Source organism: Tyto alba, unplaced genomic scaffold, assembly GCF_018691265.1.
Source record: "Tyto alba isolate M040663 unplaced genomic scaffold, T.alba_DEE_v4.0 Super-Scaffold_21, whole genome shotgun sequence".
Classification (NCBI taxonomy): Eukaryota; Metazoa; Chordata; class Aves; order Strigiformes; family Tytonidae; genus Tyto; species Tyto alba.
This window is the reverse complement of record NW_024881295.1, coordinates 15,597,158-15,623,768: the sequence shown is the minus strand read 5'-3', so window position 1 is coordinate 15,623,768 and position 26,611 is coordinate 15,597,158. Positions and strand designations below refer to the sequence as shown.

General features: G+C 38.3%; 1 protein-coding gene across 11 annotated transcripts in view; it reads right to left on the bottom strand.

Moving 5' to 3' along the window:
* Positions 1 to 26,611, bottom strand: part of MICAL3 (microtubule associated monooxygenase, calponin and LIM domain containing 3) — a 175,907-nt gene that overhangs the window by 79,131 nt on the left and 70,165 nt on the right. For 7 of the 11 annotated variants that reach the window (XM_032986414.2, XM_032986415.2, XM_032986413.2 and 4 more), the window contains exons 4-17: positions 24,980 to 25,096; positions 24,200 to 24,301; positions 23,472 to 23,627; positions 22,802 to 22,902; positions 21,852 to 22,109; positions 21,145 to 21,260; positions 20,036 to 20,162; positions 19,412 to 19,505; positions 18,107 to 18,254; positions 16,650 to 16,846; positions 15,628 to 15,740; positions 15,052 to 15,114; positions 14,149 to 14,322; positions 13,009 to 13,101 (exon numbers count right to left, since the gene is read on the bottom strand). In XM_032986414.2, the coding sequence (XP_032842305.2) occupies positions 13,009 to 13,101; positions 14,149 to 14,322; positions 15,052 to 15,114; positions 15,628 to 15,740; positions 16,650 to 16,846; positions 18,107 to 18,254; positions 19,412 to 19,505; positions 20,036 to 20,162; positions 21,145 to 21,260; positions 21,852 to 22,109; positions 22,802 to 22,902; positions 23,472 to 23,627; positions 24,200 to 24,301; positions 24,980 to 25,096 (1,859 nt within the window). Of the gene's footprint in view, positions 1 to 673; positions 782 to 3,307; positions 3,413 to 5,313; positions 5,371 to 7,530; positions 7,627 to 13,008; positions 13,102 to 14,148; positions 14,323 to 15,051; positions 15,115 to 15,627; positions 15,741 to 16,649; positions 16,847 to 18,106; positions 18,255 to 19,411; positions 19,506 to 20,035; positions 20,163 to 21,144; positions 21,261 to 21,851; positions 22,110 to 22,801; positions 22,903 to 23,471; positions 23,628 to 24,199; positions 24,302 to 24,979; positions 25,097 to 26,611 lie in introns of all 11 variants that reach the window. The other 4 variants (XM_032986418.2, XM_032986420.2, XM_032986423.2 and 1 more) reach the window with 2 other exon arrangements.

Below are 26,611 nucleotides of genomic sequence, written 5' to 3'. Positions count from 1 at the left end.
GATTTTTTTATTTGGGGTTCTGTGGTTTTGATTTGTTTTGCTTTTTTCCTACACATCACATCTGGATTAATACTGGGTCTTAAATGAAGCATTTCATCTTTCCTCCCGTGGGCAAAAGCCTTCAAGATACACAACGTTCTGCAGCATTTCCAAGAGCAGGCAAAGAACCCACTCCAGCTTAGAAAAAATCAAGTTCCTGATGTTTATGTATGACAACTGCAACTAGCTCAAATTCTCAGGGATTTTTCAGAAAGCCAAACTACTTTTTGTTTCACACTGTCCATTAAGCATATATGCACAAACGCATTCTGTAGTTTGGCCCAAGACTGCGACAAAAGCAGAAAGCAAACCAAGAAAGCTTTACTGCAAAGCCAGAAGCACTATCAGTGCTCAGAAAACCCTGATTTGAGAGTGAAATGTACCACAAGCTTTTCATTTACACCAAACGTTAAATATATCCAGTTTCAAACTGGTTTATGGCTGACAATACCCAAGCTATGCCACAGGTTGCCTCTCGTTTCTTATTTGTGCATGAATATGCACAGACATTGCATTCTGCAGGTGAAGCACTGCAAGCCTAGCCAGGTCTCGTGGTGTGTCCTTGGCTGGTGAGACCGGGGTGCAGCAAGCGAACACAGCTGAGTGCACCTTGCGATGCTCAGGTTAATGCTACCTGTCGAAGAGAGTCAGATGAAGGTGAAGAAGGGCGATTAGAAGAACGGAGGCTAAGGGAGAGCTCCCACTGGTCAACAATGAATCGGCGAGACGGTTCAGTCTCAGGCTAAAAAATAAAATAAAAATCAGAACAATCATACATGGCTACAGAGGGAAGAGAGAAGAAAATAAAAGAACTCAGGCCCTGCTGCCCACCATCAAAAAAGAATTCTTAAAGACTCTTGTAGGAAAACTTGAAGAAAAATGTCCAGTGTATCTTCACTTTCTCCCTAGTGAGACAGAGTAAGCTATTCTTAATTTGCTCTTTATTAGATTTTAAGTTATTTAGAATCGTTTGGAAGCAGTTACCTACTTCCACAGATTTCCAACCTCCTGCAACCCAACCAACTAAGCCACTGGCAAAGATCCCAAATCCATTTCCTCTGCTCCTCCTGTATCTCCTGTATTACTGGGCCAAGGCACCAAGATCGTATTTCAGGCCATGTGGAACCTTTTCTATATTTTAACTGTATAAACCAAAAGCCTGCTCTCCTTGGGGATGGAAAAGAAAGAAATTAACTTGTATGCAATGCCATTAATTATCAGCAAACTTCCAAACTAAAATTTACCATAAGCAGATTGGAAACATCATACTAAAAAGAATGAAACAATATAAAACAATCTGCTCTTCTTGCTTATCAAATAGCAAACAATTAATCCCAAACTGAGAATTTGCATCCTTCTGAAACTGGTTCCTCACAGGAGAACCCAAAATTTGTTCTTCCAACATACCCCTCTATTATCACTATGGCTCATTATGCCTATCTCCCAAGAAATATTTCATATAAAAAGGAAAAAAACAATAGCTGGATGTATCAGGCAAATAGTGCTCGTAGAAACTACGCATCCCTAGAAATTATAGTCTGGAAAGAAAAATTAGTCAAATTTCATATATTTGACTCTGTTGTACTAGAAAATTATGCTATTAGTTATAAAAAGGAAAAATAAATGTCATGTAGTTGAGTGATCCACAAAAATAGCTATTTCCTGACACTTAGAATAGGCTAGTGTCGAGATTAAATCTACTGGATAAAGTGCAAAATAGTTTGACTTTCATAATTTCCCCAATTTAAAGAAATAGTACTGTTTATTTTATATACAAATTTTCTGTACTTAAGATTGTCAACATTTAATCAAATTTCTTCTCTGAAAATGTCTTACTTTGCTAAACCTTCTTTCTCTTACTAATTAATTTTTCTTGTTTTCTTCCCTTAAATCCCACATCATAATCCATCATTGCCTGCAGTGTTCCAACATCTGTTTCCTCTTTTTCCTCTCTGCCCTACCCACTTTATACTTTCCTCTAATTTGTGCTCTCTGACTCCTATTTTCTCTCCTCTTAATTCTGCACTATATAGACATTAGATAGTTTCAAAAATAATTTTTATCTTTGCATTGTAATGCTGTTAATATTTTCCACCCTCAAAAGGAGTTTAAAAGTGCTAGAGAGCAACACAAAAGGTAAGAGTAATACATTTTGGTCTAGATTTTCATTTCTGTATCATCATTTCAACTGAGTAAGGAAATAAGCATGAGTATGCTGTACTCGGATCATGCCTGAGGTCTTCAGTTGTGCCACCCATTAACAAATAAGTGCAAATATGCTTAACCTAGTCTTCTTACTCAGTCTTTCATAGTTTCTTCTATGTCCCCAATTCCTACCTCAAACCTAGCCAAAAGTTCATTCTTCCTTCCCAAAGAACAGCTTCACTGACTTTAATCATCAGCAAAGATGGCATCCCCAAAGAACAGCAATGAAAAGTGACCTAGATATTATGAATTTCACTTTGGCATGGCTTGGAAAAGTTATGCCCACCAGCAAAAGTTTTAGGACTGTTTATATTCCAGCTCAAGAAGGCAGACTGATTTTGGATGGTTAACTCAAAACAATAAGTTATGAAAAAACCACTTATATAGACGGTGTTTTCCAAAACCACACTCCAGTTTGCCAAATGCTGTTGAAGATAACCAAAACCAGAGATAAGGGCAAGCAACTAGACATTAAAGAACCACTGTTCAAATTGACTTGCTCCCATATGCCAAAGACCACATGCTGGAGAGCAAATTAAGCACAAAATCAAACCAAACCAGAAGTGTACACTGGAATCAAAGAAAATCTGCATAAGCTGCCAACTCTACTGTTGGAAATAAGTATACAGGAAGTATGGACACAAAAGTAATACTTCAGAGCCGGGAACTATGCTTGGAAAATGCAAATGTTCTTGCTTCCAGAAGCAAATAAAATTTATGAGCAACTGACCGGTAAACGACCATTGTAAGATGATTTGATCTGGAGTCCAGCTGGTTTTCCACATGTATCCTGAAGCTTGGAGGCTGTTTTTTACCTTATTGCTTATACTGTGTTTTGAGAAACAGAACCACTGCCATTCCTCAAACAAGAAGACAGTTAAGAACTGGCAAGTAGAATAAAATTACTACACAAAAGACTTGACTGCGTCTTTTTAACCATATGAATGTGCAGCAGCAGTCATTGTATTTTGGAAAATTTTTCTATCCCTCAGACTCCAGATGTCACTGGTACCCAGAATCCCGCACTGATACAGGACACCAGATAAGGCAGGGCTGTAATCACCTGATGCCTCACTGCAGGTCTGCACTCCCGGAGGGCAGCCAGCTGACATGCACTTTGCTCAACATTTTCAGGCACTTGGTCATCAGAAAATAAACCAGGAGATCTCTGTGAGATGTGTAAGGAGGGTGGGAGTAAGCAAACCAGCAAAAAAAGACCCAAAAAGAACAGACATTGAAATGCCAGACAAAAGGCATGAAATTCACATGCAGAACAGTAAGAGGCGCTCCCATGTGAATACTGGTTTTATTCCCAATCTCTACTGTTTTAATGAAGTGCTAAATTTTGACCCTCAAGGCCAGCCAAAAGAACAGCTGAATTAGCTGTTATTCACAACTCTCTCACCTAGGACCACCGCAGCCAAAACCAAACAAGCGGGTGTCCTCTCTCTCTGGCATTACCATCCAAAAAAAAAAAAAAAAAACCCAAACCACCAAACTCTAAAAAATCAAAAATGTGGCTTTATCATGCACAAAGAAGCTTATTTGCCAACCTATTTCGCCATAGTTCTCGTTTCTAAATGATTTCCTTTACATATCTAAACCTGTACATACTTGTGTTTCTCAGATTTTGTGTACAGAAATGCATGTTTTTAGGGTAATGTACTTCAGTTCTCCTCACAAAAAATGAGTTAGTTTCCTTAAATATGATGGTATATGAGAAGTAAATGGTGTACTCACCAAAGACAGGATGTTTAATGAGCCTGGCTGGTTTAAACAAAGCACAGCAAAACCAAACTAACACAGAAGCTGCCAGTTTTACTTCTGCAACTTCACTGTCCTACTTGTTCTTACTGCACTGTCATGACAACACACTCCAGTCCAGACACAATATTTGATGCTTCTGCTATTATGGTCCTTCATATCAATACTCTTAAACTGTTGTATGGTACACTTAGTGACATGGAAAAAAGACCAGGCTTGTGGCCTGCTGTACAAGACAAGAGTATCACTAGCAATATCACAGAGCCTTCAGCTAATTTGCTTGTAAAGTTCAAAAGTAAATGGCCCAGGAACTACAAACATGTGCATGAAGAAACTGCAGGCTTTGTCTGTCAAGAATGCCAGGGTGCTGCTATGTATTGCTTACTGTCCTCCAAAGCAGAACAGAAAATTGAGTTCACACCCAGTTTACAAGAAACGCTTTTCCCATTCAGATGCATTAAATAATACTCTCTACTATCGGCTGCTTTCAGTTCCACCTACTCCTTCCTACTAGATCATTTTCACAAAAACTAGGGCCTATTATAAAGCTGTGGGCTTCTGTGTCACTGCAGACACATGCTTATTCATTTTCTACTGCCTGTCAGAAAACATTCGGCCCACAAGAGTCTTCTGTTAGAACACATTCTGAAAGTTGAAACAGTTTTGTAGCTGGCTACCACTTATGACTTAATTCATTCAAAGTCTTTACTGAAATGTCAATTAATTTGTCAATATGAATTCAAATCAACCAATTCCTTTGAGTGCCTATCTTTTCCCATACTTCTGCATAATACTGAGCCATTCAGACAGACTGTTGAATATTTCATTGTTAAGAAGGCTTCAAAGTCTCTATACTAAATAACGGCTCATCATTTTTCCTTTTACTTTGGCCTGTAGGAGGCAGGATGGAATGCCAGTTGTTTAACCATCCAGAAAGCAAGCAGTGAAAACAATGCAACCATGTTCGCATGAATTAGCACAAAACATAACTCTTCTTGTTCTGCTACAGCCACAGCATACTTCACTAAAGAGGTGTAAGAGAAAAAGAAGAATGGGAAGAGCTTAAGTGCTAGACCTACAGCAAAATAAAAGCATATAGCAAACTGTTGAGGAAGGCTTGTTATGCATTTATGTGGGTATCACACAGAAATAATCACTTCTAATTGACTCTCAGCAGCTCCAGCGTGTTAACAGCAGCATTAGGATAAGTGTATTTCACTACCCAGTATATTTGCTCTCTGTATTGCACACATCCACCACAGCCTTGTGTCATCAGCATCCATGCCATGTGTTCATGCTCTTTACCCTTTCCTGTCTGGGACTCTGCTCCCCGGGACAGTCGGCACCAGGTTCCCTGTTTCTCTGCAGGCAACAAATTATGAGCTTAATAACAATCACAGACCAAGTTCCTAGTCAAAACATACTTCATCTGATTTTTCTTACAATGCAGGCAGAAAAGAGGTCATAATGATAGCAGAACAGTTTACTGAAAATATTCTAAACCTGGCAATAATAACTTGGCTCCCATAGGGACATTTTTTTAAAATGTATATATTCATATTAGGTCAGTAAACCACAATATAGTATCACAATGTAATTAGTACAATAAAGATGGTAAGACAGTAGAACTCATACTGTGATGTTAGATCAAAAGAAAGAAATGGAAAGTTTAAAAGAAGTGGCAGAATGAATGCATCAGAAGCACAGAGGTACAGGTTTTAAAAGATACCAGTGTAACAAGAACGCAGATCCACCTGACTCGCTATGAGGCCTGGGCCAAGACAATTTCAGGAAAAAGAAATCATTCCTAGGGAAAAAAGAATGTCTCCAAAAGTAGAACCCTCGACTCAGTCTAACAGATCAGTTCTGTAGCACAGGGGGTGAAAATTCCTCACAGTTAAAAAGAGGAAGCCAAATTATTTTTTTTATTATTTCTTTGAGCAAGTAGACATGCAAAAAAAATTTCCTACAGAACACAGCATTGAAAATGGTCAAAGTACACTTGGACCCAGCAGTAGTTGGCTCTCATGACTGAACTATGCAACCAAATAGACACAGGACAAACAAACACTTGGAGAAGCTAGGGAGGGAAAATATAGAGCTAAAGGATATTTAGTGACTGAAAGCCAAACGAATCCCATGCCATAGATTAAAAAGTAAAACTCAGTATTTCACTTAGTTTCTCTACCTGTAAGCTTTGGGAAAACCTTTCTTCTCTCATAAAATATATCTGTCAAAATTTTCAAAGGATGTTGGCAAGAGGAAGGCAGCTAGTTATCACATCATCTGATATATTACACTCAATGTAGTTTAAATGCAGGTTTTGTTAATGACAAGGGCTTTCTGCACCCATTCTACCTAGATGTCCATTCCTGTATCCCTCCTTGCATCATAAGCTGTTCACAGCATTCCAGAAAACTAACCACTTGTTTTGTCAGGACAGTTTTAAATGAGAACAGTAAACAGACCTGACATACCTCGCAGAAGCAGCCACCAGAGAGGCAGCAGAGAATGTGTGCTCCAGAGGCTGATGATAATTAGACCAGATTAACCGTAACGTGTAACTACACTCTGAGAAATCACAGAAATAAGGCAAGACAAACTTTATGTCCAAGAATAAGTCTTGTCTACTCTGCTAAAAGAGAGCATGCCTTCTGAGTGTTTATAGGTATACAAGTGTTCAGCAAAGAAGTATTTTACACCTACGGGAAAATTTATTTGTACAATCTGTATTTAAAGTTCTGAGAGGTCTAGGGAACTGCAGCTGCCTTTTTATCATCTCAAGATTAGTTCAGGATTGATCAGGGAGGAGTGGAATTTATTACCTAAGTAGGAAAATGAAACAAAAATTTTAAAAGGATACAACTCAAAAAAGCACAATGACCACGTACAACAAGACAGAACTATTAAAGGATTTCAGGTAATATTTAACTAGAAGGACAAGAAATACATGTGCACAAACATCTGGATCCACATTTATACACTGTGTTCAGAACAGCTCTCGCTGCTCCAAATTCAAACTCAAACAGACTGAACACAAACTCTGGTGAGACAAAGGCCTGGGTGTGGAGGAGACAGAAGGACCACAGTGGACATGTGCAGGCCACTACAACATTCCAAAAAAGCACTTCATACAAGTAACCCTAAAAGAGTTTCATGAATACAAGGGCAAATTTTCAGTCGCACCTGTTTAAACAAAGAGATGGAGAAAAGCTGCATTTCCTTTTCCTGCATTACTCCAAACATTTAATTTCTGTCTTGCTATAAACCAAAACTGAGAAAGGCTACTGTAATTACAAATTCCCCTACAGTAAAATCTCAGAGTCTCCAGTGGAGACTCTCTGTGCTTCTGGTGAGCTAATGTTGACCTATGTTTCTAATCTAAGAGGTCTGAGAAGCCCTACCACCATCTGAAAAAAGAAAAGTGGAAATGCATTTGTAAATAGGATATCTGGTAACTGATCTAGTAACTCGTACGAGCAGTAATGAAGAGAGAGGGACAGAGCATGCAGAGGGAATCACCTGCTGCCTGGGATACGGTGGAGAGGAAGGTGGAGAGGAAGAAGAGAGCATGATGACTTTTTTGGGGCAGGTCCGAGAACGTTCCTTACTCCTCAGCTTTTTTTAAAACAGAAAAAGAAAAAAAAAAAATCATAATAATGGTAGAAAAGAGATAACATTACCATTGGCTTTGGTGAGACAGGCCAGAATGCATGAACTGAGAGACTGTGATCTTGAGCTCACACCTCTCACGAATGACCTAAAGACACATTTTATCTGAAGCTGAAAGACCTACGTTTTTCACCCACAGCCACATGATCACATGTCCATCTGACAGATAATTCCAGGGGCAATTAATGAACATGTATAACCAATCATCAATTAAACCAACAGTTTCTGACTCAAGGTCCTACAATCAGTGAAAGGTATAATTTGGAACTCTCCTAGCACAGTTGGAATGTTACCTTTGCTTCATGAAAAATTACTTATTGCTGTGCCTTGCAATGTTTAAAAATACCCATCCCGTTGACCTAATTACTCTGGCTTGTAGTTCATTAGCAAGACAACTTAAGTCACCATGTTCTGTTCTCAGCTTCAGGTCCCTCCTCTAACTTACAGATATTAAACCATCTCAGGCATGTTAAACTGTACTACATTCTAGTAGAACAAACATACAGCTGTGTTATAGCCAAAATGTAGCCATATCTGGTAGTCTGAATATTACACAATGCACACACATGTCCTCATTATAATATGCCAGAAAATATGCCTTTCTAGTTCTGTATCTCCTTACTATGTACAGTATTTCCTCCACCACTTCTTGATTATTAATGTATCTTCCACCTGATTTTTCCTTTTGAGTTCTCACCAGAGCATAGCTGGAAATTGCTGCACTGTGAAAAAAATGCTGTGTATCCAAAGCCACTGTTTGAGAGCCTTCAAGGAAACAGTATGTTGTTTAAGGATATTACAAATGTGATGTACATTACACTGCCCTTACAGCTGAGCTGGCACTAACATCTGTTTAGGTGTTCTCTTTCCTTTCAGGAAAAAAAAAAAATTAAAAAATCAACTCTTTTATTTCAAACAGATGCTACAAGCAGCTTAAACTAAAGCACATGACTTTGCACTGACGTGGATGAGGAATATTTATATGCTGCTTCAAAAGGCTCAGCTGTGAAGTCACAAATTTCTAGCTGAAAGGGTGATAACATTTTCAACCACTATAGGCGTTCATGGATTTTCATCTGACCATAGCCACTTAAGCTTGCATTTAAAATTTCAGAATTTTCACACACTTGTGTATTTTAACATGGTAGATCTCAAAATACAAAACTGTGTAAGTTTATGAAGTACATGTTCAGTCCTCGAGTAGGACGCAATTCTAAGCATGCAAAGACAAAGATGGCTGTAGGAAAGAGGAGAGATACATCAACAGGTTTAAATAACACACTGAGTAGGAAAAACACTATTTGCAGAGATCATTGGTGTTGCAAGTTCTCTTCTCTGGAGATTTCAGCTCCTGCTGAGTGTGGTCATCTCAGTTAGTCATTGCATATCTTCAAGAACCACAGTTCCAGCATAATTACTGAAAAGAATTTGTACTGCTCCACCTTTATCATACTTCAGGGAACCATCTCAAAAGAACAAGCATCAGATCTCCAGAAGCAGAAAAGATGTGCACCAAAAGACACGCTTACAAGCATCTTTGTACACATCAAAGATTTAAGCTTATGTGTTACACACATATCTTGCTGCTGCTAGGAAACCTATGAAACTACAGCAGAAAACTGCAGAAGGCCGTAAGGTGAGAGTATGGAAAGCCAGGATAACATTCAGTTTCAGAGGCTTGTCTCCCATACCGTACCCAAACAGTCAGATCCTCTTCTGTACAGACCATGTGGCTTTCCAATGGTTTCATGATCCCTGATGAGATGATCTTTCACCATACCAGCCAGAATGGCTTGGAAAGCAATAGAACGCACCATGGAAGATGTTTTTATAGAAGTAGGCATTCAATTGAGGAGATAAACCACCACATCATGAAACTCAACCCAGCTTTTTAAAGAGATACTACCACTGCATAAAAAATTACACACATTTCCAACGTGCGCATACACTTCATGCATTACCTCTGCTGAGGTGCTCGTAATAGCATGAACACAATTTTGACAACACAGATCAACATTCTCAAAATGTAGCTCAATAAAGCAAACTTTGTAGTCCAATTCATGAGGAAAATGCAGGCCACGCAGAATGCTGCGAGCAGCAGATTGGTGAGATTTTTAAACTGCTTGATCTTTTGAAGGTTTTCTCTTTTCAAAAGAGATAGCATTAAAGGTCTTGTGATGAAAGTAAGAACTACTTCAGAAGAGAGTCTGACAGGATTTCACTCTTTCTGCCTTAGGAAGCCACTCCTACCCCACCTGTACAACAGACACAGATACATTCTGCCTATCAAGCTCACTGAAACTGCTGGCCTCGTAACTCTTAACTTCAAGGCAAGGTAAGATTCTATACCTTAAATGATTAGCAAGTACAGCTAAGGAAGTCCACCTGATAGACACTGGCGGGCAGTAATAGCCCAAGGGAGATGTAAATTTTCCATCAAAACTGGGGGGACAATCCAGACCACATCCTTTGCAACTGTGTGGTTTGTCCCCTGCAATCACTCTTATGCTTTTGCAGTAGACTTTCCTCTTCCACGCAGTTTCCAAGACACAGGACCAAACTTATCAATAACAAGACATGAAACTGTCCTTCTCCCAAAGACCCATGAGAATCTCAACTTCATTTTGCCTACTGGCAAGAGCATTAGGCAACCTGTGGTTTCCCTCAACAACACATCACAACTTGGTCCCCTTAGGAACTGCTTTGCACCTCTTCAAAGGACACTTTAGTAGAAGGTATTCACTATGTGATATATCTTACACACAGTCACTGACAGAAGTTTCTGCTCATAAACACTGACACCTGTGCCAAACAAGAGAACCCTTTCCCATAGCTTCAGGAACAGCTCTTTCTAGTAAACATACATTCTCCCTAAAGAGCTTGTCAGGAGCAATACTAATCCTTTACAGCATTTCCAGTAACAGTGCTGGTACCCAGCACCAACTCCACTGTTGGTAATCTGTGGCCGAGGAAGTTAAGAGTGCTCACTGTCAGCAGAGAAAGTCAGTTCAGTACCAGAGAAAGGTGCAGTCTCACAGCTATCAGATTCTGCATGCCTAAGCAACCAGAACTAGGAATCTCAGCAGCCAGCTGAAGCACTGCTTCAGCAACAACTTCCTGCAGGATGGATTTCTGTCCAAGCTTGTCAAAGCTGGCTGCTTGGCTCAGTGGATAGCTTCCTGCCTCAGCTGATCTCTGATCAGTCGAGAAGAAATGGGTTCTATATACACCCAAGGCTTCTGAATGAAGACAACCAATGTTCTTCATTTCCCCAGGGTCATAATAAGGAACCTTTGGAATAAGGACCGTATCATTTGTTTCTTTGATCCTACTGTATCCTGAAGATTTTGCATCCTTGAAACCCAGTTTTATTCTTCTCTGTTTCAGTTGAAAAGCACTGCAAGTCCAGCATGAAACCTAGACCCAAGAACCAATCATCTTCTGTTGATGCAGTAAAGCATATCTCAAAAAGATCATTTCCAGGTGTAATCCTGAGAGGGAAATCATCCACACAAGGCAACCAGTGTCAGCGTTGAATAAAATAATTGAAGTCCTCTGAAAGTACAACTGTTAGAAAAAGATTTTTCAGTGATCTGCCTGACATTGCTGCCTATATGGAGATGCCATCAAAGTTGAGGGCGACCACACAGAAGGATTTTTTTCTTCCTTTTTTTTTAAAATCATGTAGTGCAGCTAAAACCAAGAACACACACAAGAACAAGAAACTGATCTCTGGTGAGGAGAAAATCCTCATCATAAAAGCAGGAAACAAAAGCTTGCCCTTTTTAAAAATCAATTACAAAAGGATGACAATAAGAACTTTTTTGTTTCACCATAAAAGCTTAATTGTAAATCCTTCATAAAGTTTCAATAGCAGGTTCAAATAGAAATCTCATGGCTACAGGGATGTGATCTTTTCCAAGTGCTAAAATGCAAATCTTCATCCTTCTGAACTGAGAAAGGCAGCCAATGCAACCCAGTTTTCCTTTTTTTCTGGGTAACAAAAGCAGTGCTGATCAACTGACTTAATATTGTACAGTCATATTATGCTCTTTGGCATCGGTTCTTTGGGTTCTCCCCCTTTACCTGGGAAGTATTCTTAAAAAATGAAATTTGCCTTAATCATGGATGATGTGCATCCATCTGAAAGTGCTCATTAGCCTATGAAGATTTTGATGAGACAGAAGGTAGAAGAAAAAAAACACTGAGTCAGGAAACCTAAACATAATGCTGACATTTTTAAGACTCTCTTAACAGTCCTACTGACAGTAATTCCCCTGGCCCAGGTCTTCTTCCTTGGAGAGACATCTTCTAGATCATGGCACTGGTCATGACATGCAGCATTAATTGTGTTGAATGCCTTGAATGTGAAGATCACCATGAATCCATAATCATGTAGAACAGTGAATTTCCAAACTAGTGTCGCCTTCTTCCTCTTGACTCCAAAGTATGCTCTGATTAAACTGCAACCAGAAAGAAGCAGATGTTTCTCCAAATTATGGCTGCCAGAAAAATATCTCTCAGCACTCTCAGAAACATGAGGAGGCCATTTGCACAGAGAAACAGTGGAAGCACAGGAAGCCAGTGCGATAAGTATCCCTATCTGCCTGAAAAGATTGTCTGTCACAAGCCTTAGCTTTTGAAAGTGAACAGCTGAAGGAAAAACACTGGCAATGACAGTGGGCCAAAACACAGGAGAGAAAATAAAATTTGATACCTGCTGATTTTTCTGCTGTTGATCCCTACTGAGCCCCTCTGAGGCAGAAAACCTAAAATTTACTTAATTCACAGTAATACAGGAATCTGCAATGCAGTGAATGTGAGAAGCTGGCAAGGAAAGCTACGTTTGTCATAGAGAAAGGGAAACCACAGTAAAGTCTCCTGTAACTGCAGAACATACAAGATTTCACATGTGAATAGCAAAACTGATAATTGATTTTACTATTTATACCAAGGGAGAGCTTTAATATCATAAATGGCATGACACCTTTTACCTCATTAATTGCAATAATTGCTTAAATATTTTCAATTTTTTCCTAACGGAAAAATCCAGAAAGTCTGTAGCAAGGTTTCGGCTAAAACATCCACTGAAACCCTGGGAAGTTGAAACTAGCATAAGAGGACAGGGAAAATGTGACTAAGTCCTTTTTGAAACATTAAACCATGAATCATTACCAAAGAGAGATGCTTATTTTATTCACTGAAAGTTAAATTATTTAAAATAATGGACTCACACAAGGTGCTGGAAAATGATAACTTTAAAAATGGGACAGTGATAGCTAGTGTTGGGTGCAGGCAATGCATTGTATTCATAATCAGTTTCTTTACCTGTTTCCACTGGGGTATGGGAGCAAGACGGCCCTGCTCTCGTCTGCTGGATGGTTGGTTGTGAACACGTTCTTGATAAGGCAGGACAGGTTGCTGCATGCAGGTTGTAGGGAAAATGGGATCAAGGAGGAAAGATAAAATAGTAAAGGAAACTCAAAGAAATCCAAAGGAGTGGGATACAGAGTAACACAGACAAACATTTTAAAAAAAAAAAAAAAATAGGGTAGGGGAGAATTCATTTAGCAAGTAAAATATAAAAAGGGAAAAATCATCCAAAAATGGGAAACTACACGTATTTTAGGACGTTTCCTTTATTTTCATGGTTTCTTCAAATCAAACTGGTTATTTCAGACAATATGTAGTGGCTGAGGAAACATCTCATTGGTAAAGAGTGGGATAAACATCACCTTTCTGAAATTATGTTATACTACTAACACTGATGTGTGGTGTAGCACAGACATACTTGACCTAGCTTTACAGTAGCTAGGTCAGGTCCCACTCACAACCTGGCCATGACAGCACAAAGCTTGGCACCACCTAGGAAGACAGACTATGCAGCTGAGCAGGAGCTCAGGCACTTACACCATACTGAGCCTTACACTGCTGACAATGCGCTGCTAGCAGTAGCTTGAAGCGACCCAGTCTAACTTCAAAGACAACCACCCTGCAGTTGCAGGAGTTCAGATAACATCCATAACCAGGAGTCATCAGGAAGCCTCGCTTGGAATGACACAAATATCCTGACTGCAAAGAAAGTCCCAGGCATTTATCTGCTGCACTTACATACACATACAAAATTTAATCACAGTTTACAAGAAAAAACAGGTGTAATCTGGCATGAAAAAGTTCAAATTAGAAATTAAATGATAGTTTTTAAACATTAAAAGAGAACGTTACTGGAAAGCTTTTCAAATTACATAAAATGGTATGGGCAATAACAGAGAAATAGATTTTTATTAGGATGCTTTTCTCCAACCCACACTCCTAAATTTTAAATTGTTCTCTTTTCAGTAAGCTTCACTCTTCCCTAGCCTTTGAAGTACAAAAGCACCACTAGCATCCAGTCTCAAGGAATACATGTTATTATTCATTATTTTCCTCCACAATTCCAAAATAAGGCGTTTATTACCCATCTCCTACCTGTCTACGTAAGCTTGAGGACTGCACTGGTGCATTCTCCTCAAACTTGGCCAGTAGCTGGGTTGCCATAGACTTGACTTTGTTCTGATTCCCAATGGCAGCATCAATTCTCCTCTCTGTCAGGGCGCTCACCAGCGTGGGCCTTTCTTCTCTGTAGCTTCGTGGGATGTCCTCCTAACAATCAGTGACATCAAAATTTAACAAGATACAACCTGCATCACCTTTTCCTCTCTTCCCCTTCACTGTGATAGGTTTCTAACACTGTAGAAAACAAATCCATTAGTTTGCACCTGAAAGCTCACATTTTAATTTCCTTTGGCATGTCATCAAAAGTTCTGTTAAACTTTACTTTTCAAACTTATTTGATATACTCGCCTACCAAACAGACCACAGTTGAAACACTCCCATAAATCTCTTGACATAAAGCAAAGGTCTATCTTCAAACCTTTGTTAACAACTCAAAGCACTAAATTTTAACTCACTTGTATCTATTTGGCTATAAACATTGCAACTGAAGGACTGCCTTATGGGGCATATTACAAATATATGCTTTTTGCACTAACCAAGGCTAAAGCTAAAATAGGAATGAAACGTCTGACTATACTGCATGACTTTAAAGTTTTATTCTTGGTGTCCACATCAAACCACAGCAAACTGCAATAAAAATAGAATATGAGGCAACTACAACATTTCATTTGTTGTGTACTATTCTTTCATAAGCATCAGTAAAATATTTGCACTATAGATACAACAAAGTGTAACCTCTGAAAGAAGAATTAATTTTGATGGAAAAAAAATCTTATATAAACCCTGTCTGGATATAGAAAATGAAAGGACTGAAGTGGGAAGTAGGAACCTACCATATGTTTTCTTCCCTGACACTTTCCTCACTGTAATACTTACATCCTCAGATTGGCTGGTTTTTCTCCTTTTCCCTGCACCATCCAGTTCCTTTTCTTTTTTGTCCTGAAAATGGAAGGAGGAGAGGAAAAAAAGAAAACCACAAAGGTAAGTATTCTCATACCTTTCTGGCCTGACATAAATGTCGTAAGTGTGTAAGTTAAGTAAGCTCTCTGACACAACTGATTAGTTCTCTGGGCTCACTCTCCACTTGTTTAAAGAAAACGGTTTTTCCCTGATCTTCCTTAGGGGATTCTTACCTTCAAATTGGAAATTCTTCAATACTTTCAAATTAACTGGGAACTGAGTAACCAGTTATGTTCCAGTACAAAATATATCCCCAAATACTACCACAAAGCTAGGATTTTAAGACTGAAATATACCACTAATTGAAAGTACATATTATGGATGTAATTCTGCGGTTATAAATGTTGTATGCTGTCCCATGCCAAGACCTGATGAACACGTGGTCTCTTGCAAACACATAGCAGATACACACTTACACAGGCGTTTTTAGTCCCACCTACTTGGACAGCAGCCTAACAGATACAAGTGTTATTGATACCGTGGCATGGTTACCTTCGGAGTGCGTTTCCGAGAGATGCTTTGTCCCAGTTTACTGAGAAAAGAGATAGGCGATTTGGTACTGGCAATTAGGGCAGCTTTTTCTTCTGCATTCAGGTCCAGGCTATCTGTTAGTAAAAACAGGTAGAACAAGGGAATGCCAAGAAATTTTTTCCATTCTGCTATTATTAAATACACAACTGATTTTTTTAATGTAACACTCTTTTTCTTAAATTCTCTGTACAAAATTATTGTAATGTCCAGAATGAATACCTTTCTCAGCTACTCTTTTTCATTTTGCCAAAATCAATTCTCCTTTCAGGGTTTATAACCACCCAGAATAAATACTGTTTGCTTATTTACTTTCATATTTAAAGAGCATCATTATCATCAGTATTCTTAAGAAGAGTTCAGAGTTTTGAGAATAATACCTGATACACACTATACTTTTAAAAGGCTTTATTAAAAACACCTTTATTTTTTTCCCCCCACCGGAATGATAGACTGGAATTAAGATCATCAGTAATAAAGAAAAAACTGTAATAATGTTATTAATATTTAAAGGTAGGCCATATTGATTTGTGTTAGGCAATTACATCTTTCAGTTCTAATCAAAGATTTTTCATTCCTCATTGGCCTGAAGTTAGTCTCGCCATTCACAGACGGTAAATAGACATAAAACTTGGCCAGTGTTTTGAAATTACCCACTAAACAACTACTAGTGAAGCATCTCACGTTAGCTGAGACAGATGAACCCCTAATAATAGCAAGAAAGCCGAAAAGTTATCTAGTAATGCTGAAATGAGTTTAGAACTTTTGAGGGCATTATTTTGTATTAACTCCTTTTTTTTTTTTTTTTGCTCATAATGCTGCTAACACGGCCTTTATCAGCACCAGTAAAAAGTCAACTTTATGTAATGTAAAGTTAGTGAGTGACCAGTATGAGCTCATGCAGAAGACGCATGAAGGTAACTGAAGCACACACATTGACCCTGAAGCTGTCTTTAAATCTGCCAGACCTGCCCCAAACTCCTTACCGCTAGAGGGGATGGTGTCTTTGAACATCTCATAGAACTGTGTGAGGTACATCACCATTGACAGTTTATCTGGCTCTCCGACAGATGCCATTTCCTTTCCAGTCATAATGGGAGATATTCCAAACTCTTTTTCAGCAATGTCAAAGGCCAGCTGGTTATTCTTCTCCACATTGTGCTCATCCAAAGAATCAAAGTCTCTGCAAAGGGCATAAAGAGGGCATGCACTGAATCAAGTAGAAACCAGTCTCCTGGAAGAACTCAGGGATGCATCTCTCTCTATTTGTTGCTTTCTCCGAAATTTCTCAAATTTATCTGCCAGCAACTTCTTGTATTGAAGGGTTGATGCTAATTATAGTGAACTTTGGCTCAGATGTATTCTTTTTTCATTTTTCGCTCCTCCTGCAAACCCAGATTTTTCTTCTTAAAAACTTTATTATCCTCTGAAATACATGTTTACTTCCTCCTTTGCTGGAAGATTGTACTGTTTTCCCCCTAGATAAAATCTTTTGTTATGCTTGGAACTAAATTAGATCTTCACTTCTGTCCCCTTTTTTCTTGACTGATCCATATTTTAGTTCTGCTGTTTTTTTCAAAAACTTGTAGAACTATATAAAAAGCTATAGCTTGTAGAGAGTTAAATCAACCATTTTAAAAGCTATTTGAACTCTACAAGCTATATAGCCATTAAACAGAGTAGCTCAAGTTAACTTGAGTACACCAATAAAGAAGTAATTCAGGGCACATGGAAAGGAATAACCGTGTAATTTTTCAGCATGCTTTACGTTGGATTATGTCTTTAAATACAGCTCTAGCATTTACTTTTTCTAACATCCCTTTGGGAGGCTGAAGACATTTCAGCTTTCAATTAAAGTACCGGAGTCTTTGCTACTGTTAATTCTTTCAGCCAGTGTTTTCCCATTCTAGAATCTGGGCACTGTTTTACCCAATATATGATGTAAGGGCATGCCTCTAATCAGCATATTAGTGTACAAACAGTAGCAATATCTTTGTTTATACTGTGGGTCACTACTTCTAAAAAGAGCGGCCTAAAAGTCTTTTAAAAAGAGTTTCTGTTAAGCAGGAGATTTATAAAGGGCTGTGTAAAGACTTGTTCACAAGAAATTTAACTGAAGGTATGAACTATTCCTGACTAACTTCACAGAGAAAAGAGATATCCATCAATAACACTTTCCAGTCAGTACCGATTTGAAACTTAATTCTGTCAAATCATCCAGAAGGAAAATGACAACATATTTATCTTTATATTCATCAAGCTATTATGACCTTCCACTCTGATGGTGAACCACTGTACACCACCTTCTATCAAGTTAAATTGAATTCATTTCAATCAATTTTTCCATAAGTCACAAATGCATTGCCTCAGCCTCCGTACTATTAGTTCCAAGTATCACTAATGTTCTGCCCTTCCCAGTTATTCAAAACAGCCAGTTACTCACATTAAGTCTGGACGGTATCTGTGGATAATGGCACACAAAGCTAGGCCACTTTTCCATGACATCGTGAGATCTGTCACATTAACCCCAGCATATCCATCAGTTTGCCTCTGGCACCAACTGAGCAATTTACTAGAGCGAGCTACAGACTCTGAAAAAAGAATCACAGTTTTAAGTAGAAATGCACAACGTCTCTTTCACGAATTCTAAATACAACCTAAAAACCATGAATCAACAAATCAAGCCTTCATGCCTTCATGTAAACAACAAGCTCCTTCTACAATGGGCAACATGGGACAGAATTTTTTTTTTTTTTAAATACCATCATATCTATTTTAGATCCAAGAAAGGATTTTTAATTTGCTAAAAAGTAATTATCTAATTTATAACTTGCCAGGCTTTCCACCCTAGTCCTTGTAAAAAAGCCCCAGGAATTATAAAACAGTCACAAAAGCTTGTTAAATATGATCAAAAGGATATACAGTAGCCCAACGCTCTCTAAAGCCCAGATATATTATTTCTAATGGAAGAACTACAAATGTACTTCTGCAACTTTTTCTTTTCTCTTGAAAACTTTCCTTTAAAAGCTCTGACCTGTTCTGACCTTGCCTTACTGCAAGATCTGATGAGATTACAGCCTAAAGAGAAACGGTTGCAGGGCAAAGAACAAATCAAAAGACTACACAGCTATTCAGCAGTGAAAGGGAGGCTTAGCAGCAAAGTGCCATTCTGAGAGTCCTCAAACACTATCTGGACATCCAAAGGCAAGGTGTGCAAAAGGAAAAGTTCAACCTACCCCTCAGGGTACAAGACAAGTAGACAGATACTGAAATGCTTATCACAAGGCATCTAACTTGCAGAATAATGGGAGCAAAGTGAGGTTTCATTTGGTTAAGCTAAAAGAGAGGATTGAGTAAAAGAAAGTATGAACATGAAAGACTGCACAAGAAATGCCTTCTGTTATGTTTGTAAGAATTCTGAGCTTACTCTTAGAATGAATTCAGGCTACGTTTCTGCGCTCTAAGGATGAACATTGTTATAGGATAAAGGAGGTGAAAAATACTTACATAAGCAGATACGCTTAGAAATTTAACAACATTATAAAGAAAGTGAAATTCAACAAACAAAAATACATTTACATGCTAATTGAAACTTGAAAAATCAGACTGTTGATGAAACAATTGCTGGATACATTTTCTAAACCAAAAGAGAATGATTAAATAATACCCCACAGCCCTGCTGCTCTATGGTTCTTGCACTGATCCAGCTCCAGAATACCAAAGGGAACAGAACAGCAGCCAGGCCTACCATTCCGAGTCAGCTTTGGTGTCCTGGAGTTCACAAAGTTCTCTATTTCCAGGTGAATGTCTTTCAAATCTCCTGTATTATACAAGTGGCGTACCTAAAATGACACCAAAAAAAAGAAGAGTAATTACCAACATGCCATGCACCCAAGATCCATACAGAAAGAGCCAGAGGACAAGGAGCAGCTATCCCAAGAGCAAAATGGAAGACAAGTACACTTACATAGCAGAAAGCCCAAACCCAAGAACCCCAGAACAACAAGGATCAGTTTGTCAGTGCTGAACAGTCTAGCCGACTGCTGCTGCTCAGTGGATACTGAATTGCAGTGACAGGCTGCTATACTAGATTATTTCCAAAAAAATGTGCATGTGTATATGCACATATATATACAAATGCATAGATTTCCCATATCACTACAGAATGGTTAAAACTATCAAAATCCAAAATTCCAAAAAAGGAATTTGTTAAATTACAGAGTCTATTCTTGACTGATATATCTCCTTTTCACTGCTTGCATGTTATACTGCCACATCAGGTCACTATCTGTTCCCAAAACATTAGCACAGCTTCACCTAAGGAAAGACAAGACAGATTACAAGCATTTAGGAGCACAGTTTGTCGAGTTACCTGCTGTGGTCTCAAGAAGTTGACGTTGATATTGGGATACCGGGTGGCAGGATCAATGCTGTAATGGCTGAAGTTTTTACTCACATTCTCAGGGGTGGTCTGAGGCAGTAGCCTATAAATGCTTTCCCTTGGGAAAATCAAATAAAAAAAAAAGTTTGGCGTTTTGTTTTGGTTGGTTTGTTTTAGGTTTTGTGGTGGTTTTGTGTTTGTTTTGTTTTGGATGTTTTTTAAGAGATACATCACTACTGCTAAGTAAATTCCCGAGAGATAAACATTCAGATCACAAATCTAACCACATCAGACACTGAATAGCTAAGATTCAGTATAAGTAAATTAAAATCTGCAATTTAATAAAACTCCAGAAATCAAAAGGAGGGAAGAAAACAACACATTAAGCACAACTGAAAGGGTTCCCAGTAAAATTATGCTATGGTTCCTGATGGTCAGAAGCTGCAGTTGCTTAAGTTTAAAATTGGTTCTACTAGCTGTTGCTTTTACTTACTCCATCTTTTAATTACCTGAGTACTGATCTCTACCAGATCACCTTAAGTCACCAAAATAACACTCAACCAGAGGTGCTAAAAACATAAAGAACTCGATACTCAAAAAAAAACCACAAGATGTTTTTTGGCTTATATGAAACAAAGTGACCAATTTAGGAGAACATGAAATAAAAGCAGGTCATAGCTTCCTTAAAAGGAAATCATAAAAGATATTTACAAGATAATAGGGGATGGCAAGATATTTTGTCTCTGGTACTTTAGAGGCACCTACATCTTTATCTAGTTTGCTATTGCAAGGCTGGTGACAGTCAGTCCCTTCCTCCATGTAATGACAATAAGCACCAAAAAAACTCTCCATCTAATCTTTTAAAACTGGGACCAAGAACAGCTGCAACATTTCTTACTCCTCTATAAATGTACTTCAGTTTATCAGCTCCTTGGGGAATGTTTTCTTCAACCGAATTATATCCACAAGCATCCTCTAAAAAGAGTGAGAATCTGTACTTCCCATTCTGTCTATATATTTGCGCTAGAAGAAACTGGAATGAATGATAAGATGTTGGAGGATTAGATTAGAACAGAAAGTGGACTCATTTTTTCTATTACCTCTCCGCAAGAACTTCCAAAGGACTGGCTCCGAGCGACCAACTTCGTACCATCCAAGCAGAGTCCATCGCAGCCAAAAATCCCCTGGCTATTCCAGTTCCCATTGGCCAAAATGGCTAATATTACAGTTTACCAAAAAAGCAGAGAAAGGAAAAGCATCAGTTAGGGAAAATTTTAAACAAATATCAAGAATATACTCAGATGGTAATCTGCTAGGAATAATATAGCTCAGCAATTAGCTTAAAGCCCTAGTTCTGCTGGGCTAGAGGAAGCCAGATGTATGGTGAATTGCCCATGAGCTTCTCCAAAGCCAATGTTCCTCTACTGCCAACAGCAACTGAAAGCCTGCAGTGCCTTAAGAGCTTCTTTTCAAGATTGTACTTTTTAACCAACTACAAAATGATAATTATTAACAGGCCTACAGTAGGTTCTGTAGAGAGTCTAATTGTCCCAATAAGAAGCAGATGGAACAGACACAACTCCTGAAAAATCTCTGCACACATTTTCTTGAGCAAGATCATTACCATTCTAAATATTCTTTTTTCCCAACACTCCTACCCTTCCTTCATAACTCCCACTTTATTAGATAATAAACGGCAGCTTTCCTTATAGTAACTTATAGGCAGTGCATATTTCAGTGATGGGTGCAGTGGCTTGTACTTATGCTTCAATTCACTGTTTACACGTGACAAGTTTAAAAGACAAACCTCTAAGAGACTGTCCCCAACCAGTGCCACAAGTAACTGGTGCCCATTCTGCTCTCGAACCAGAGCTGCATTCTCTGACGCATACATGCATGTGAAGTCAAACATGGCCACATCTGGCTGACCATAGTGATTGATGGCAAAGTCCAGTGACGGCAGCTGCTGATTAGTGGAGAAGTCAGCTGCTTCTCTGGCATAGTTTAGCAGAGCTTCCTGGTCCACGTTCTCCCGTGAGAGTAATAACTCTGTGTCAGCATAATCCTGCCAAAACCAGAAAAGTAAAAGTGAAACATCCAAATCCACAAGTGTATTTTAAGACTGGTATATATGATAGTTGGCATTAAAATTCTGACAAATCCACTGATGCAGCTTTGCCCTCTAATTTCTTTCATTCCTATCTGTGTTTATGCTTCCAAAAGAAAATTTGTGTATCTTTTATTCCAAACAGTAATCAGTCCTGCTAGTATTTCTAACTGCAAAAGGGCTAAGAAACTTCTGAGCATTTCTATTCAGACACTTCAGACAAAAGGTACAAGACCTCAATCCTTATTTATTCACTTGTGGCCAAACTACTTTTAAATCAGCTTCTGTTAGAATAAAATAGAGGTAAATTTCCAATACTTTCTTCACTCCCTGCTTTTTCATTCCCATAAAATGACAGAAGCTCAACTAAGCTCTCAAATGTTCTTTAAGCATATTTTATCTTAACATGAACAAAACCACCAAATCTACAAAGGGATAAAAATTTGGAGAGCATAGGTCTTGTAACACTCTTCTGATGGCTTAAAATAATTCAGAATGACATTAACTGCATATATTTCCATTCTGAAATACACCTATATAAAAACATTATATGGTGGAAGAAAAGCACGTTTCCCTTCTTCCAGCATACCAAAAGCAAATTGTCCCAAAAATCTTAGCTTATAGAGAACAGAGGAAAAGTTAATACTCACATGCCGTATCACTCCTTTTTCCAGCAAGCTCTGTTTTTTGGCAGTCATGACAAAGTAGTGTGTATCATCTTTGTAGTAGACGATGTTCTCCAAGTCAATACCTTGGGACAGAACAAAAGACATGGTAGTGAAGGAACAAGTTACATGTTAACATGCAACACAAGAGCTCTATTGGAAGAAAGTAAATTGAAACTACAGGGTTCGAAAGCCTTAGAGAGAGAATGCCAAGCAGCTTTCTCTCACGCTTCTGATGATGTTAAAATCTGAATCTTCAAAAAAAACACGAACAGAACACTTCACCTGCATATAGCTACCTCCTTAAAAATATACATTTATCATGACTCTAAGGTTTACATTCAGATGTGGGGTGCAAGAAGCTGAATTCAGGATTCAGACTTTCCCTATTTAGGGCTCAGATTTCCCGAAAACTGTCCAGGAAATAAGTTCTCCACTTTTCAACTAAAATGACACACATCTGAATGATACACATCTGCTTTGTAGAGCTGTATGGAAGAGCTGTAAAAATGGGGAAGTCAGATTTCAGAGACAGCAATGACTGACCTCCTTGGACAAGATGTTCATTTATTGATTAAGCATGATACCTGAGTCACAGAGTTGTAATAATAAAGACAAATATTTTTTACTGGAAATCTGGCAATTGCTGGCAAACCTGTGGCTTCTCGTAGATCCTGGAAAAACTTCTGGTTGAATATGAAGGCCACACCACTAATCTCTTCTACTTTGGCTTCAGCTGTGGTGTTGCGATTAATGAAGTTTGCTGTGATAGCAATTGCTAGTTTACCACGGAACTCTTTTCGGCGAAACCCTAAAGGAAGGATAAAGTAGCAACACTGCAAAACAGAGCAGACTTTCACAGAATGCTCAGCATGCCGTAGACAGGTGCCCTCACAAAATCAAAACAGCAAATGGATCTGATGAATTACAGACTTCTCCCCAGAGAGAGCAACAATTGCTTCATCAGAAAAAAAAAAAACAAAAACCTTTTGTTTGGGGAAAAGCTCCCCTCTCTTTCATACCTGCTTTCCAAAAGTTGCAACTTGCATCAAAAATATTAAGACAGAATTCTCTACTATACAGAATAATATTCAACACTTTAATTCCTACTCCGAAAAGTAAGGGCTACAATACTACTCAGCTGAAAAAAAAAAAAAAAAAAGAAAAATTATCCAGGTCAAAACATCTAATTCCTTTACTAGTGGATAGGAAGAGGAAAAAGACAACCCACATGTGTTTGATACAAATGGATTTTTATATTGACTTTTAATCTCAATAGTCAAATGTCTTTCCAGATTTTAACTGAGACAGTAAAGGCCATTTTTGTTCTGATTAATTTAAGAATAACTTCTATTTGAAAGTGAATTATGGACACACCATTACCTTCTAAGGTGTTCCTCCTGCCATCCCCTCCAATGATTACTTCAAATTCATACTCAGATACTGGATGGGTTTTTGGGTGGACCAATGCACGCCAACCTATTCCTGTTGGTAAACTCCAAATTAATGACAATATAAACAGTGCTCATAATAGAACAAATATATAAAACCACTTCTTACTAACTATAATATCTTTCTCACATTGTCAGTAAAGATACACTGCAGGACAGCTGTATTGTTGACAAGGCTAATGTGTGAATCAGAGGCAGAGACAGCTCCAGTAAATACCTCCTGACTGTTACCTTTAAGGATCACTACAACTTTTATAGCTTCTCTACTATCTATCCAATTAATAGCATGCCAAAAACCAAGTAAGCCACCATCTCCATGGCGATCTGAGAACCGGTTTCATAAAGATATAAAAAGCAACAAGGACCATTCACAGATATAAATAGCCTCAGTAAATAGAAGGAAAGGAGTTGTTTTACAAAGGTATCTTCTAAGCGCAATGGGCTTAAATATTTTAGGAGCAATTTTGATCTACTGTGTCTTGGTCTATTTCTGTGTAGTACTTCAGGTGACTGTTTCATATAGTAAATTATTTGGATTTGTCACTAGAAAAAAATAAATCCTACTAAAACTTCAAGCAAAAGTGTATTAATAATTACTCTTTATTAAATGCAGACTGAGGAAAGGATTGTCATAAGCAGAGTTAAGGAGGAGATGTCTGTGTATCCTACCACAACTTCCCCTTTCTCTACAACCCATTTCAGTGCTACTTGCTTTCATTCTCCTGATCCTCTGGAGGGTAAACAAGACCCTGAAATTCCACATTGACATGGATTTCTATTCCCAAGATCAAGGCAACCTTCAAAAGGATAAGCTGGAGCTGACGGATACCTGTAAAAAAAACAGATTATTAAGAAATAAAAGAAAAATAAAAGAGCACAGGTGCCCATACATCTCTACTTGATATTACCGATAAACTGTTTTTAAGGTCAGCTGCTACATTCTTTTTCCCCACTGTGTTCCCAGCACTTCATCCAGGCAGCACTGGTGTGTAATATCACAGCATGCCAAGAAACTTCTATGTAGCTGAAAACCCAGCCCTTTTCAAAGAATAAAAAGTAAATAATTTTTTAATGTTTCAGAAGCCAAATCTGTAACAAGGAAAACACCCAAACCATGCACTACAGGAGAGGGAGGGAAGAGAGCACAAGCAGGACTGCACCTCTGTCATAGATGGCAATCAGCCATTTGATCAGCCTAGCTATAGCACTGAACTGCACCTTCATCCTAACACCACTGGGTTAGTGAGGGAACAGTCAGCTCCTCACCACCTCTTTCCTCTTCAGTTCAGTAGGCAGTGAGTATGAAAATGACAGTGTGCAAACTCTATTAATTTGAAGGAAGACACCTTACTGTCATATTTCAGATACTGAAATGAAAATGTGCTCTACCTAAACATTAAATTTCAGCTGTGCTGAGATACAAAAGAAGACAAAGTTAATAAAGTACTGGAAGAATAAAAATGACATGAAATTGGAAGGGAAAAACCAATCTTCCAGACTGAAGTTCCAAAGATCTTCCAACTTTACCAAAAAAGGAAACAAACAAAAAAAAAAAAAAAACCACAAGCAGCTTTTGATTTAGACAAGAAGCCAAATCTTACCTATTATGTTTGTGCCACTTTATACTTCCCCACTTATGCCAAGTGGAGAAGACAGACTGGTGAGCAAAACCTGGCTGTGCATGTCCAGTAAATTTTTTGAAAAAAAAAAAAAAAACCTGAAAAATAACTCATGTTCCACCAAAGCATTCAGCTTTCAAAGGAGACTGATTGCCCAGAATTTGAGAATCATCAAAATTATTCTCAATTTTAATATGTAAACCTCTATTTAATCAAAACTTATTCATGGGCTGACAGTGCTCTTGAAAATATCTCCATCATTCTTCCAAAAATTAACACAAAACTGTTGCTCCTTTTTCCAGATCAGCATTCGCAAGAACGTTCAAAAGCATTCAATAATTTTTCTGTTTTACAAGTTGCTTACAATGCTCAAGAGAAACAGAATAATGTGGCAGCTGCAGGAATACAACAGCAAAAATAGGAGAATTATCCATTTAAAATGAAACCAAACCAAACAAACAAAAAAACCCCAACCAAACAAAACAAAAACAACAAAAGTTTGAACCTTAAATGTACTTTTCAGTGTAGGAAAAAGATATTCCTTGGAAAGGTATAAAAGATGATAGATATATATTGCATGTGTGATAATCTCATGACACAATGTATTTCTTTCACATGTAGGTCTAGCCCAAAATGCACAATGCAAAGGTAACGCTGAATTGTGTCACGAGCACTTGAGAGCAGCGATTGGTGTAGGCTGAATTTTAATGAGCTACCCCATGCCC